General features: G+C 32.2%; 2 protein-coding genes across 5 annotated transcripts in view; one reads left to right on the plus strand and one right to left on the minus strand.

Moving 5' to 3' along the window:
- The first annotated feature begins 1,418 nt into the window (after positions 1–1,418).
- Positions 1,419–6,977, plus strand: LOC139895811 (uncharacterized). Of its 4 annotated transcripts, none has more exons than XM_071878353.1 (9): positions 1,419–1,776; positions 3,445–3,530; positions 4,167–4,232; positions 4,383–4,625; positions 4,833–5,521; positions 5,612–5,792; positions 5,903–6,022; positions 6,155–6,292; positions 6,429–6,977. In XM_071878353.1, exons 1-7 carry the CDS (start codon positions 1,731–1,733, stop codon positions 5,933–5,935), a joined length of 1,344 nt encoding a protein of 447 aa, XP_071734454.1. In that variant the 5' UTR covers positions 1,419–1,730; the 3' UTR covers positions 5,936–6,022; positions 6,155–6,292; positions 6,429–6,977. The 4 variants fall into 4 exon arrangements, with proteins under 4 accessions (XP_071734454.1, XP_071734455.1, XP_071734456.1 ...); XM_071878354.1 differs by having other exon boundaries at positions 4,836–5,521; XM_071878355.1 differs by having other exon boundaries at positions 3,448–3,530.
- A 431-nt stretch (positions 6,978–7,408) lies between these two features.
- LOC139899740 (protein FAR1-RELATED SEQUENCE 5-like) overlaps positions 7,409–14,742 on the minus strand; it is a 28,505-nt gene continuing 21,171 nt past the window's right edge. The window contains exons 4-7 of the mRNA XM_071882581.1: positions 9,417–9,675; positions 8,970–9,311; positions 8,330–8,557; positions 7,409–8,187 (exon numbers count right to left, since the gene is read on the minus strand). Of these exons, the coding sequence (XP_071738682.1) occupies positions 7,561–8,187; positions 8,330–8,557; positions 8,970–9,311; positions 9,417–9,675 (1,456 nt within the window). The 3' untranslated portion in view covers positions 7,409–7,560. The remainder of the gene's footprint in view (positions 8,188–8,329; positions 8,558–8,969; positions 9,312–9,416; positions 9,676–14,742) is intronic.

The raw sequence follows: 14,742 nt of genomic DNA on the forward strand, positions 1-14,742 counted from the left end.
ATATGAATCAAGAACAGGGGGTACGTGACTTTTAATTGTTTTTCTGTTTAATTTCGTAAATAATGGGAGTTAAAAGCTGTTATGGTTGATAATGGTGATAGATAGTTAAATGAATTCCTTATAATTACTAGCTAACCGATTGTTATATATCAGTTTATGGATTTGGCGAATAAAGGAGCCAGAAAGGAAACAAAAAAAATAGTAAAACAGATAAAGACTTGCAACAGACTTTGTTATTTTCCTGTGATTGGTTTCGTTTAATAATCAGATTAGGGACAAGAAGTACAATCACATATAGTGAGACTATGATGTGCAACTGAATTCAATGATATACCTAATGTTATATATTTAATATTAATAATAATTAAACATAAATACATTAATAATAATAATAATTCAATTATTAATATTAGAATTAATAAAAATACAAATAATAATAATAATAATAGAAATAATAATAATAATATTAATATTAATAATCAAAATAATACTAGTAATAAGAATGATATCGTTATTAACAATATTTAATAATAATAAAAATGATAATTTTTGGAAACTTTAATAATAATAATAATACTCTTAATAATAAATAAAATTTGTAATAACAATAGTATTATTATTAATGGTAATGATAATAATAACTATAAGATTGATAATATTATTTTTCATAATATAGTACTAATTATAATAATATTAATATCATTCATGATACTAATAATATAAGTAATAACACTATAACAATTTATATACATCATACTTCATATCTATATCATAATACTGTTAATACTGATATTTATTTTAACAATAATAATGAAAGTAATTATAGTATTATAATAACTATATTTGAACTTGCTTTATCATTTAATTATTAATATTATATTTTATATGATTACATATGTTGAATATTTAATATTTGTACATATCATATATATTATCATATAATTATATTTGTATTTATTAATAAGAACCATATATTTTTATTCTTCTTAATAATACTTAATTATTCTATTTATTATTTTACATTTTTAATTCAAGTGATTAAAGTATATTTTATTAACTCAAAATATTATATATACACTTACTTTTATATTTATTTATATATATATATATATATATATATATATATATATATATATATATATATATATATATATATATATATATATATATATATATATATATATATATATATATATATATATATATATATATATATAGGGGAGGGTTCAATTAAGAACCTCAAAAAGATACAGAACTGCAGGAACTCTTATTAACCGTTGGATTAAATACATCTATGGCTAGTATAATATACTAATAAATAAAAATTAATTAATAATATGTGTACACTAAAAGGGGCATTTACGGAATAAAAGTAATATAATAGGGATCTGAAAACTTAATTTTTGAAAGATAACCGACGCTTCAGTTGAGTGAAATCAGGAACAACGGTTAGATGAACAAATTAACGATGATTCGATCTCCGATTCTAAAGGGATTCAAGCTACAATCCCGAATTTTAATCAACTATGCGTATAACTGCAATTTTATTTGTTGTTATTTTATTTATATGAACCACCAATATTCAAGAACAAAAAAAATTTGGTGTGTAATCGTCCGAACCCGAGGTATGTTTTCTTTTATATGTTCATATTCAGCGAGTAACATTAGAATGGGTTATTCGTGTTACTAATTATTGAAAGCAAAACATTTTTTTTTCAGAGCTGTAGTATATGGAGTCGTCGAAGAAGAAGTCGAATACTGCTGCGAAGAAGACAGGTATGTTAGTTGTTCAAAGTATATATGGTGCAAATAGTGTGTCTTTGTTCACAATTTAGTGCAGACGCATGTATTATGTAGTATGTGCATAAATGTTAACAAGATAATTTGGTTGAATCTTGGTGTTTTGACCTCTGGTATGGAAATTTTTTTTTTATTCACTTGTTTTGATAAGTTCTTGGAAAGATGTTCAGATGATGACATGTTTGATATTAGATGTATGAAATTTTGTTTGAATATGTTCACATTTGATGCCAAAAAGTTACTGAATTTTCTGTTTGGTTATGAGTTTATGTTAAGATGACAAGATACTACAACATGATCATTAGGTTATGATGTTCAGTTGGTGAAATTGCTTTAATGTTAACATGTTAATCAAGAGTTTTAATTAACAGAGGTTATAATATGGTTTGTTCATTAATGTATGACAGGAGAACAATTAGAGATGTGTAGTTGTTCATTAAAGGAACATGTTTAAGAAAACAAAGGATAACATGTTCTGTTTTTTTCTGGTGTGCATTACTTGAACATTGTCTGGTTGGTTAAGATGAACATTATGTGAATATCTGTTAATGTTAACATGTTATTTTTGTGTTTATCAGGTGTTGTATTTAATTAGGATAACAAAATACTTAATGTTTAATGAACAAAGGTACACGTGTTAATGTTAGCATGTATTAGTTGTGGTTTCAGTAAACTTGTCTATTTAGTGTGCGTTATGTGAAAATTTATAAACGTTAACATGTTCATTGTGTTATATTTATAATTGGTAACATGTTCATTTGTAGTTTTTAATTGGTAACAAAGTAACACATGTATGTTTCTTAAACAATTGAAATTATGTTTTAATTAACAAGGGTGCACGTGTGCAGGTTAGCATGTTTGGATGTTAATTAGGACTGAAGTTTTTTTTTTTTTTTTTTTTTTTTTTTGGTGAAAATGTTAATGATTCAAACCAACAATTTAAAAAGTGAGAAGTTTCGAAGAATCTGTTAGTTGTTAACATATTATTTTATTTTGTTCACCTGTATTTGATAAGCCCTATTTCCAGATTGTAAATGCATTAATTATTTTTTTATTTAATTTGTTAGTTTGTTGGTGTGTTGATCTATTGGTTACCTGGGCAAACGTTATAGATATGATCATATTGTTCACTGGTTTAATTGATTGATAGGAGAACATTTATAGTTGTTAAGTTCTTAATTAACAGAACATGATAATAACAGCCTATGATAACAATTTTTTAAGAATTTTTGTAGTTGTGGTTTCAGTGAACCTTTCTAGTTGGTTAAGTTGTGCATTATGTGAAAATTAAGTAATTGGTAGCATTAGTTGTTAATTTTAACGAAGAAAAGTTCACGTGTGCAGGTTAGCATGTTTTGTTGTTAACTAGATAAGGATGTTCATTAGTTGATGTACAGTTATTTATGTTGGTTAATTTGGTGAACATCTTAATGATAACAGGCTAATAATGGCAAAAAATGGTTACGTAAACAATAAGATAATATGTTAGGATGTTAATATATACTGTTCATTAGTTCACTTTTATTTAACATTATCATTTGGTAGTTAATTTGTTGAAAGAACGTATCGATTGCTTAGTTATTGTAAAAATATGGTTAGTGTGTAGTTGGTAATGACTAACTTTATGTAATGTTCTAATAATAGCAGCATTAAGATCATCTGGGAATAGTCGCCTAAAACTGAAAAAAAACTTGGCTGAAGTAGAAGATAATGATTTCGACGTTCATCAGGTAAGAAATAAGTATTCTGAAGGAAAGTCAAATAGTAACAAGAAAAAAGATGATTTGAGCAATAAGCATGCATCAGAAAGTACATTGCCTTTAATTAGAACTAGATCTTCGCCGAAGCCATTGTTCACCGCAATTAAGCGTTTGAACAAAACGCAAAAGGAAAGTGTTAAAGAGATGGGGTTTGGGGGTCTACTCAATTTTAATATTAGCAGATTGCCTGGTAAGTTAGGGTACGTTGCTGTCGATAAATTCGATGATGATGATTTGGATTTCAAAATGAACGGAAAATCATTAGTTGTAACAAAACAAACAGTCCATGATATGTTTGGGTTACCAATCGGGGGTGTAAGCTTAAGATCCTTGAGTTACAGTAAGGTAAATGATGGAATATGGGAAGAATGGTTTAAACAGTATGATAAGAGGAGCGTAAGCCCGAACGAAGTACAAAAGAAAATAAAGGAATCTGATGTTGCAGATTGGAACTTCAAGTTAAATTTCCTTGTGTTATTCACAAGCGTGTTGGGGGGATCATTTACAAGGGGAACATGCAATCTAATGATCTCTAAGTATATTCGCGAAGAAACGTCTATCAATAACGTTGATTGGTGTGGTTTTCTGTTTGAGTCTGTTAAACAGTGCAAGGGTGGATGGCAAAATACCGACGAATCAAGTTACTTTGTCGGTCCACTAGTGTTGTTAACAGTAAGTTAATCTTGTATTTTTCTTTGGAATACTATAAATCATTGGTTAACATGTTTGGTTCGTTTATATTTGTTAATAATCTGATGACAATTTAAGTAATAATGTACCTTGTGTATGCGATGTGTAACCTACAAGAGTTTAAAATTGCAGTTGATTTATGTCGATGGAACAATAGTTAAAGGAATGGATGTTGAGCAAAAAAGGCCGGCAATCAATTTTTGGAGTTATGAACAACTGAAGAAGAGAGAAAAACTAGAGCTAGATATTGGAGAGTTAGGTGTAGTGAGACTGAGAAATGGTGTTGACGTTGACGAACTCTGGAAAAAGAAAAAAATTGAAGAACAGCGTATTACTCCTGAAAAGTCAGCCAGAATCAGAGATAAAGAGGGCCAGGTTAGGAGTATATCTTTGTAATATTTGTGAATATATACTATGGTATATACGGCAGTTTAAAAGTTGGGGACGTAGAGTACGCATGTCATATCAGGAAATGTTAATATTGTTAATTTGTTATGTATTGAACCGAAATATTTCACGGTTTGTTAAACTAGTATGTGGTTCATATTCGTTGCATTATTAACAATTAGTTCCTAATATTAGCAGGTGTTAGTAAACAAGATGGAGAATATGTATCAGCGGATTCTCAATGAAAAGTTACTTCTGGAAGAAACCATACGGGAATCGCGAATAAAGTTCCCTGATAGTCTAGTTATCGATGCGTTTGCGCATAAAGTAAAAACTTTATTTGGATATGTTGATGAAAACGGAAAGTCAGATGTGTCAAATAGCGAAGATGAACAAACAAGTATGCCCAACAACTGTGTAGATGTACCTGTGATTGTTTCAACAGAGACTGATGAAGTGGACAATAATTTGAATGCATCATTGGCTCCTTGTAGCCAATGGTGGCATGATAATTTGGATTCAATAGAAGAAATAATGCACAGCCACAAGAAAGATGAAAATAAAAAGAAAGGATCAAGTAATGATGCGGCGATGGATTTTGAGCCGCCAAGTTTTAGTTTAGGTTTTACTCAAGAGTTTATGGAGATTTATAATAAGCAGATAGTGGCTTCGCAAGTAACAGACGAGTATTTAGATGTCGAACCAGTTAGTGCTATAAAACCAACTAAAGGAAATGCAGATAATGGGAGACCTGTTAGAACCAAACGAGTAGCAGAATCTGGGTGTTCACCTTTTTATGTACGAATTGTGGATGTTAACGAAGGATTTAACACTGAGGAAAATCAAGTGTTGAAATATATACAATCCGGGCCTGGAATGAGAACGTAAGTTAGATGTTATTTTTAGTACCGTATTTAAGGTGTTCGATGAAAAAATGCAATGGTTTGTTGTTTACTTTATTATCTAATGAACAGGGATATTGTGTTTCAAACAAGAGAGGGTGTTGAAAGTATATTGGACACGTTTCACAGCTTGCTTCCAGATAATTGGGTTGCTTCACCAATTATCGATTGCTGGTCTGCTTTACTGAATCTGGAAGAAGAGAGGAGGGGTAAAGGCGCACGCAAAAGATTGTTTTTTCATAGTGGAATGTTGGTGAGTATGACTGTAACAGATTTGTGAACATGTTAATGATATTTTTTGCTGTAATGTTAACTTTCTTTTTTTTATTTTATTTATTTATCTTTTTTTTTTTTTTTTTGCAGAAAGATGGCATGATTGATGGTTCGATGTCATAAAGGGATTGTTTTAATCTTTTTGTGGCTAATATTGAAGAAGTTGTGATGGGGGACAGAGAACGTCGGGCTTTACCAAACGTCGATTTAGTTTGTTAAACGTGATATCTTTTTATTTTGTTTTTAAGATTAATGTTTTATTAAGTGTTCTTATTGTGTATTTTCCTCGTGTTAAATTAATTATTTTCTTGTTCGATAACCAGTTAATTATTTGTGATGTAGGTGTTTTTCCCTGTTATACAAGATAACCATTTTTATCTCGTGTATTTTGATTTGAAAGAAGAAAGAGTTGGAATACTAGACAACATGATAACAACGCTCTCGTTTGAGGAAAAATACAACGTTTTTCCTAACACGTTGGTATGTTTTTTATTTGAGTAAAGATTTCGATTGAATGTCGTATACCGGTAAAGTTAATGTTATTACTAGTATTATTTAGGTACATGATGTATGAAAGTGCGAATTATAGTTAATTTTTTTTTTTTTTCTGGAACAGAAAACCTTGTTTGTCGAGTATCTTGCGTCTATTAAGCATCCAAAGAAAGAAGAAATCGAAACAGCTGAAATTGAAGTCCATGACCTGAGTTGGGGAACTTACAATAACTTTGTCGATTGTGGAATATTTTTAATGCGACACATGGAGTCTTATGCAGGTGAAGACGTAAGTAGATGGAATTGTGGACTTGGAGGAGCGGGACATTCACAAAAAACTGTGTTGAAAACGTTAAGGAAGAAGTATGTTATAAAGTTACTCTTATAAAATCACAACTTATTAAAGGATAATATTTTGTTTAATGCGGGGTGTTATGCAACCATCGTGAGAAATAATAACAAGAGGATGAAGTCGCGTGGAAGGGGAAATTAAAGAGAGATGAACGTGAATTTGTGACGCAAATGAAGATAACATGTTTTGGTATTTTTAGTTTTTTAAGATTTTCAACAACTTATGGTTTGTTTATGTTTTATTGGTAACTTTATTTCTGGATATTAGGCATTTTGGTATTTGTTATTGGTATATTTAGGTATGTTTCTTATTCGTAGTGAACTTAGGAATGTTATGTTAAGTTCGGTTGTGAAACTCGTGTTACTTTATTCAGTGTACTTGATTGATGTGGTTTTCATGGTTTATTTTTATTTGGACCGTTGTTTGTTGGATAGTTCATGTTATGATTTATATTCGTGTGACAATTGAATTTTATGTAATTAGTTGACTGTGTTGGCGAAAAAAATCAGGTGTCATAGTGAACAATGCATAAGATACGTTAGTGTGTTTAATTTGGATTTTTCATTAAATCATACTTGCCTGTACATAAATCTGAGTAACCATTTTGGACAATCTGCACAGTTTAGCAAGGCTTTTGTAACAAATTTATTGTAATAAAATCATAACACAGGTATCTTACATTTATAATATAGTAATAAGTGAAAGATGAAATTATAAACGTGTTATAAATAAAACACCAACACATCGTTCCAAGAAACCGAAACTGTATAAAAACAACGAAACATAGTTCTAAAAAATAAATACCAAATCGTACTTAAACTGTTCAAATTAGTTACTTTATTTGTGATCATAGTAACCATCGAACGTGATCACTCGTGCATGTCCAGAAATTTCATTGTGTCCTTCACTTACACCTCTTTTTTTTCAACATCTTTTCCTTTTCTATCTCTTTCAACTTTTCACAGTTGCGTGAATCGTGTGTATCTTGATATTCTCCACATTTTTTGCACAACCTATAACATCGTTTGCGTTTCTTGACATGCCTCTCTTCTTGTCCAATCATACGTTTTCTTGAACCAGAACCTTTGGTTTTTACGTTTTTTGGATTTGTAACGTGGATCTCGTCAGGTATGGTCACACCAAGCATCTCGCATATCATGTCTTCTTTTGTTTGTTCAGCTGATCGCGGAGGAGTTTGTAGTAAGACATCTTCCTTCATCTTCTTTACCAATTCAGCAATGTCATTTAACTTTTCCGGATTGCTCTTTAGTCTACTGACAATGGCTTCGACGTCTGAAATTACTTGTGTGCACATTTTTGAGGTTTCATCGGTTTCCATCCCATATCTATGTATCTTATCCAACAAATGCGAAGGTAGTACGTCCCGTCTCCATCGCTGCTTGATATAAGGTTCTGGGATTTCTTCAATTTTGTTGTTGTTAAGGACATGAAAAATGTGACGACACAACCATCCATGACGGCCAAAGTGGTTGCAGCTACAGACAATGCTACCATCTTTGTTATGCACAACCTGTTAGGTAGTAGAAAATAAATGATAAAATACAAAAAAAAAAAAGACAAAAAGCATACATATATACTATTGAAATATAAGTTGTTTATTCTGTTATTTGTATTTTGATTTTGAATTCAACATGGTCCAACTTCTATATTACCTGATGCCGAGAAATGACTTTTGTTCTCTGATTAACATCTTCAATCGCATATACTTCCGAAACATCATCAGTCGAAACAACCTTGTGGAAACAAAAATATAAACCTCTGTATATTTCTTTCTGTACCTTATTAAAAATGGTTAACGTGTAGACACTAGCAGCGTGCTCCTCAATTTTTAATTCAGTAAGCATACGTGGGGTTGTTGTCTTCGTTTGATAATCAAGTTCCTGTATAGTGAAGGTGTTTACATCAGTACTTGTACATGGTGTTATAACAATAGTAATTGTGTTAACAATAGAATAGGATATCAAAGGTTACAATTAGTACATGGGTGTTAACACATACAAATGTAAGTTAATGTAGATACATAACAGTTGTACACTAATTGATGATAAAGTTAACATCAAAACATGTTTGTTAACAAACACATGTGCTAACTTAACATGTTAGTTAACGTGTACCGTTAACATTGGTACACGTTACTAATGGCATGCATCTGTTACAGTTAACATGTTATACTAGTGAAGTTGATAATGTTCACGTTACCAATGTATTAACACCATTGAATATAGTAAACATTTGATAGTGTGTCGACAAAATCACTACTAAGTTAATCGTACAAATTTATAACACTAGTACCTGGTGAGTATGTCTCTGTTTTTCCATTGCCGACTCAAAGCACACCATAAACTGAACAAGTGTGTGCGCTGGATCTGTAAATATATGGAAGAATGAGTTTGAACTTTCTGCCCTCGATGTTGTTTTCATCAAACAGCACATTGGCACGTGAGAAAAAAACCCAGGAACCCATCTATCACGAATCTTAAACATGTCAGAAAGCCATGTGTTAGCTTCGAGATTAAAATCTCTAATCAACAACTGCCACCTGGCCTCAAATTTTTCGACTGTGAGTAGAACATCCCAAACTAGTTTGTGTATCCGTCTCCTAAGATCTGTGTTCTTTAAGAGCTCCCCGCATACCTTGAGGATATTAGATATGTAGATGTAATAAGTAAAAGACAAGATTAGATAATAACGAACACCAAAAACTAGTTAATAAAAAAAAAAATGTTTTATATACATTACCTTAAAAGGTAATTTCCTCATTACATGCCACATGCAAAGTCTATGTGTAGACTCAGTAAAAACCTTTTTTACAGCTTCTTTCATTGCCGCGTCCTGATCCGTAAGAACAAGTTGGGGTTGATTCGGATTCGCTTTCATAAATGCATTAAGAAGCCACTGATAACTCTCAATAGTTTCGTACTTAAGCAGACCACCACCAAACGTTACACACTTGTTGTGGTGATCCACACCAGTAAAAGGAACGATGTCATAACCCGTCCTTAACCATAAGAACGTGTTAGATAACGTATGATTTCATTGCGAGGTATTGACCTCTATATGCGACATTTTTAAAAGAGAAACTGCATATATTATACATTACAAACCATAACCATTATTTTTGTTACAAGCTTTAGACAATAAAAAGATGATTATCGTTTAGCGATAATCTTCGACTTACAAACTTTACATATAATGATAACAACACGATTTCGAGCATATTTTACAACACAAATCCTTGGGTATGCAGTTTTATTTTTGACACAAATATGCGTACGCAAGATCCTGCTCAAATTCAACATAATGCAGCGGAAGCTTTAGTAATCACCTGAGAATAGACATGTTTTAAAAGGTCAACATAAAGTTGGTGAGATATAGGTTTAATGCCGGCAGCAATATATATATATAGACCACAAGATTTCGTATATAAACAGTTTAATAAAAATATTCTAAGTGGTTGAGCACTTGGTAACCATACTTAACATTTAATCACGTCGCATATTCCCTTTATTATGAAATCTTACTACACCGTACCAAGTGTAGTCACGAAACGAAGTACTGTGCAACCGTTGAATACTGGTCGTCCAGTCCGGTTGGGGTTGTCAGGCCCGATAGATCTATCAACAGGATTCGCGTTTACAATACCGCTGTAAATAACAGTTACCAAGCTACAGGGAAGTATGCCAGTGGTACAACTCAACGTAGAATATATTTTTCAGTTACTTGTGTCCATAACGTAAAACATAAAATACATGTATTCTCATCCCGAAATATTTTAGAGTTTAAAAGTGGGACTATATACTCACTTTCGTCTTGAAGATATATATATAATTTGACTTGGTCTCCGGTTGATATCACGAACCTATCCATATATAATATATCAATACCTTTTCTTTTTAAACAAACGTCACAAATATATACTTGTTATACTTTTAATACTTTGAATAATTCCTTAGTCCGTAGTTAGCAGTTCGTTGTTAGTAATTCAATTTTAATGGTTCATTTTTAGATGTTTAATATACCCGCAATGAAATAAATAAAACCCCCAACGAAATAAATAAAACCCCATCGTATATGTATTGGTCGAGATTAATCTTGACCCATGGTACCGGTGTTGTCAAATGACGTGTTGCGTACATAAAGTACCGGTGTTGTCAAATGACGTGTTGCGTACAATCATGGGATCTTATGATTAATCTTCTCGTGTTGTTTACGGGTGATCCTGAACCATATAAAATTGAATTATAAGTACATATATATAAAATATCATGTTAACTTAAAAAGATGTGATTTATTTAATTTTTTTCCCAATTATTTTCGTGGCTAAACTAGTCTTGGATATCCGATTTTGTTTCGGTCATAGTTTCTTCGTTACAACTCCGTTTTCGTTGATTCAACTTGCCATCTCCTTGGATCGAGTCCCTCTTTAAGACTATGAACTGTAAATACCTTAGTTTGTATTCAAAATCACACGGCATAGGTCAAACTTTAGTGAAACTTATGAAGTTAATCATTTTCCATCATGTAAACAACCTTAAATAATTATTTTTCTAAAAATACATATACTTTGAATTAAATCATGAAATTTTTATGTATTATCATATTCATAGAAAATATCATTTTTCCAGAAAATAAACCTCCAATTCAAGGCTCAAAATAGTTTTTAATTATCCAACCCAAAACAGCCCCCGGTTACACTCCGACACCGTAGATTCAGTTTTTAAGGTGTTCTTTGAAAAACCAAGTTATACCTTGTTAAGTTAGCATATAATTAAGATATGTTACAGGTCTTGAAGTATTTTAAAAGTTAAGTTAGAAGGATCTATTTAGTTTGCGAACAAGTTTGAAATCATTCAAACTATGTTCTAGTTTATAAACTCTTATATATATAGCTATAAATATATGAATTGAAAAAGAGTTGAAGTAGAGTTTTTACCCCAAGTTTAAAATGTAAAGTTGCTGGAAAGAAGTAGTAAAATAAAAGTTGAGAGAGTTCTTGCAAGTGTGTGTGAAAATTGGAAGTAAAATTTGGAAAATGAATGTGTAAAAATGAGTTAGAAATGGTGCTTATTTATAGGCTTGAAAATTTGGTTTTTAGTGAAAATATCTAAGATAAGTTAAAATTTATTATGTCATGAATGACATATTATTCCAATAATTGAAGATTTCTATTGGTATATACCAATAGTAAATACTTCTAGAAGCTGTGTATAGTACCCTAGATATACGTATAGGATTATTGAGGAAACGGAACGAGAATTCAAATATAACTATCTTTTGTAAATATACTTATATTGTTTTATGTATAAAAGCCCTTTAAAAATGATTAAATACATTACTTATACGATATATGTATAAACATTATAAATCATCAGTATTTATGTCAAATAACGTTACGTATGGTTATTGCTTTGAAAACTTAAGTTAGTAGTTTCAAGATATACTTATGAATTTTTGTTATTAATACAAAATGAGATATTAAAACATCCTTAGATCATGTTAAATATGTATGTATAATTATCATATATTGTATAGTTCGTGATATCATCGGTCAAACTAGACGGTCAAACGTTATGTAAAACTCTTTTCAAAAACATAAGTCTCAACAATTTGGATTGCTTATCATGTTGGTAAGGTTTAATTTATGTAAATATTAATCTCATAAGTATAGAACGATCGGAAAAGTCCGGGTCATTACAGTACCTACCCGTTAAATAAATTTCGTCCCGAAATTTTAAAATTGTACCTATTTTGCGTCATCGAGAAACAAGTGTGGATACTTTTGTTTCATCTGATCCTCTCGTTCCCAAGTAAACTCAGGACCTCTTCGAGCATTCCAACGAACCTTGACGATCGGTATGTTGCTCTGCTTGAGCTGTTTAACTTCACGGTCCATGATTTCGATTGGTTCTTCGACGAATTGTAGTTTCTCGTCGACATGGATTTCTTCAAGAGGAATGGTGAGGTCTTCCTTTGCAAGACACTTCTTAAGGTTTGAGACGTGAAAGGTATTGTGTACTCCGGTGAGTTGTTGCGGTAACTCGAGTCGATAAGCTACCGGTCCAATGCGTTCGATGATCTTGAACGGGCCTACATATCTTGGGTTCAGTTTACCTCTTTTACCGAAACGTATTACACCTTTCCAAGGTGACACCTTTAGCATAACCATGTCACCGATCTGAAACTCTAATGGTTTCCTTCGGACATCGGCGTAGCTCTTTTGGCGACTACGGGCTGTTTTCAATCTCTCTTTGATTTGTACTATCTTTTCAGTAGTTTCATGTATGATCTCGGGACCAGTTAATTGTCGATCTCCTACTTCATTCCAACAGATAGGAGATCTACACTTCCTTCCATACAATGCTTAGAATGGTGCAGCTTTAATGCTTGCATGATAACTATTATTATACGAAAATTCTGCTAACGGTAGATACTTATCCCATCCGTTTCCAAAATCGATCACACATGCCCTGAGCATGTCTTCAAGAGTCTGAATTGTTCTTTCACTCTGCCCGTCGGTTTGCGGATGATATGCGGTACTCATATCCAAACGAGTTCCTAGTGCCTCCTGTAGTGATTGCCAGAACTTTGAGGTAAATCTACTATCACGATCGGATATAATGGAAATAGGTATTCCATGCCTTGAAACAATTTCTTTTATATACAATCGTAATAGTTTCTCCATTCTATCTGTTTCCTTTATAGGCAAGAAATGTGCAGATTTGGTAAGACGATCAACAATTACCCAAATGGTGTCGTATCCCCAGGCAGTCTTTGGTAACTTCGTGATGAAATCCATGGTAATACCGTCCCATTTCCATTCTGGAATTTCGGGTTGTTGAAGTAACCCTGACGGCTTCTGGTGTTCTGCTTTGACTTTGGAACAAGTTAAACATTCCCCAACATATGTTGCAACGTCTGTCTTCAAATTAGGCCACCAATAATGCGTCTTAAGATCTTGGTACATCTTTCCAACTCCAGGATGTATCGAATATCTTGTCTTATGTGCCTCGTTCAATATCAACTTCCTTAATCCACCCAACTTCGGTACCCAAATACGATTTGCAAAATATCGAATTCCATCTTCCCGCATAATGAGTTGCTTCTCATACTTCTTCATTATTTCATTTCCTATATTTTCTTTAGTAAGTGCTTCTCGTTGAACTTCTTTGATTTGTGAGTTGAGATTCATGCAAATTTTTATGTTCATCGCTCGTACTCGAATTGGTTCTCGTTCCTTTCTGCTTAGAGCGTCGGCCACCATGTTCGCTTTCCCGGGATGATAACGAATTTCACAATCATAGTCATTTATTAACTCGACCCACCTACGTTGCCTCATGTTCAATTGTTTCTGATCAAAAATATGTTGAAGGCTTTTATGATCAGTAAACACAGTGAATTTAACCCCATACAAATAGTGTCTCCACATCTTCAGTGCAAACACAACTGCTCCCAATTCTAGATCATGCGTCGTATAATTCCGCTCGTGAATCTTCAATTGTCGGGATGCATATGCAATAACTTTCTTCCGTTGCATAAGAACGCAACCAAAACCTTGTCGCGAAGCGTCACAATATATTTCAAAATCATCGTTCCCTTCTGGTAACGATAAAATAGGCGCCGTAGTCAACTTCTTTTTCAGTAATTGAAATGCACTCTCCTGCTCAGAAGTCCATTCATATTTCTTCCCTTTTTGCGTTAACGCTGTTAACGGCTTAGCTATTCGGGAAAAATCTTGAATAAACCTTCTATAATAACCGGCTAAACCCAAAAATTGGCGTATCTGTGTTGGTGTCTTAGGAGTCTCCCATTTTTCAATGGCTTCAGTTTTTGCTGGATCAACCTGAATTCCTTTGCTACTAACAACGTGGCCAAGAAATTGAACTTCTTTCAACCAAAAAGCACACTTAAAAAATTTAGCATATAGTTGTTCTTTTCTCAACAACTCTAATATCAACCTTAAATGCTGCTCATGCTCTTGCTCACTCTTGGAATAGATAAGAATATCATCAATGAAAACGATAACAAACTTATCTAAATATGGACTACAAACTCGATTCATGAGGTC

This window comes from Rutidosis leptorrhynchoides, chromosome 3 (assembly GCF_046630445.1).
Source record: "Rutidosis leptorrhynchoides isolate AG116_Rl617_1_P2 chromosome 3, CSIRO_AGI_Rlap_v1, whole genome shotgun sequence".
NCBI classification, from domain to species: Eukaryota; Viridiplantae; Streptophyta; class Magnoliopsida; order Asterales; family Asteraceae; genus Rutidosis; species Rutidosis leptorrhynchoides.

Bases quoted from the DNA above. Each gene is read 5' to 3' on its own strand.
- LOC139895811 (XM_071878353.1), top strand. From the start codon at position 1,731: ATGGAGTCGTCGAAGAAGAAGTCGAATACTGCTGCGAAGAAGACAG. The intron at 4,233-4,382 runs GTAAGTTAATCT...TTAAAATTGCAG, and splicing joins GTCCACTAGTGTTGTTAACA to TTGATTTATGTCGATGGAAC. The intron at 4,626-4,832 runs GTTAGGAGTATA...TCCTAATATTAG, and splicing joins TCAGAGATAAAGAGGGCCAG to CAGGTGTTAGTAAACAAGAT.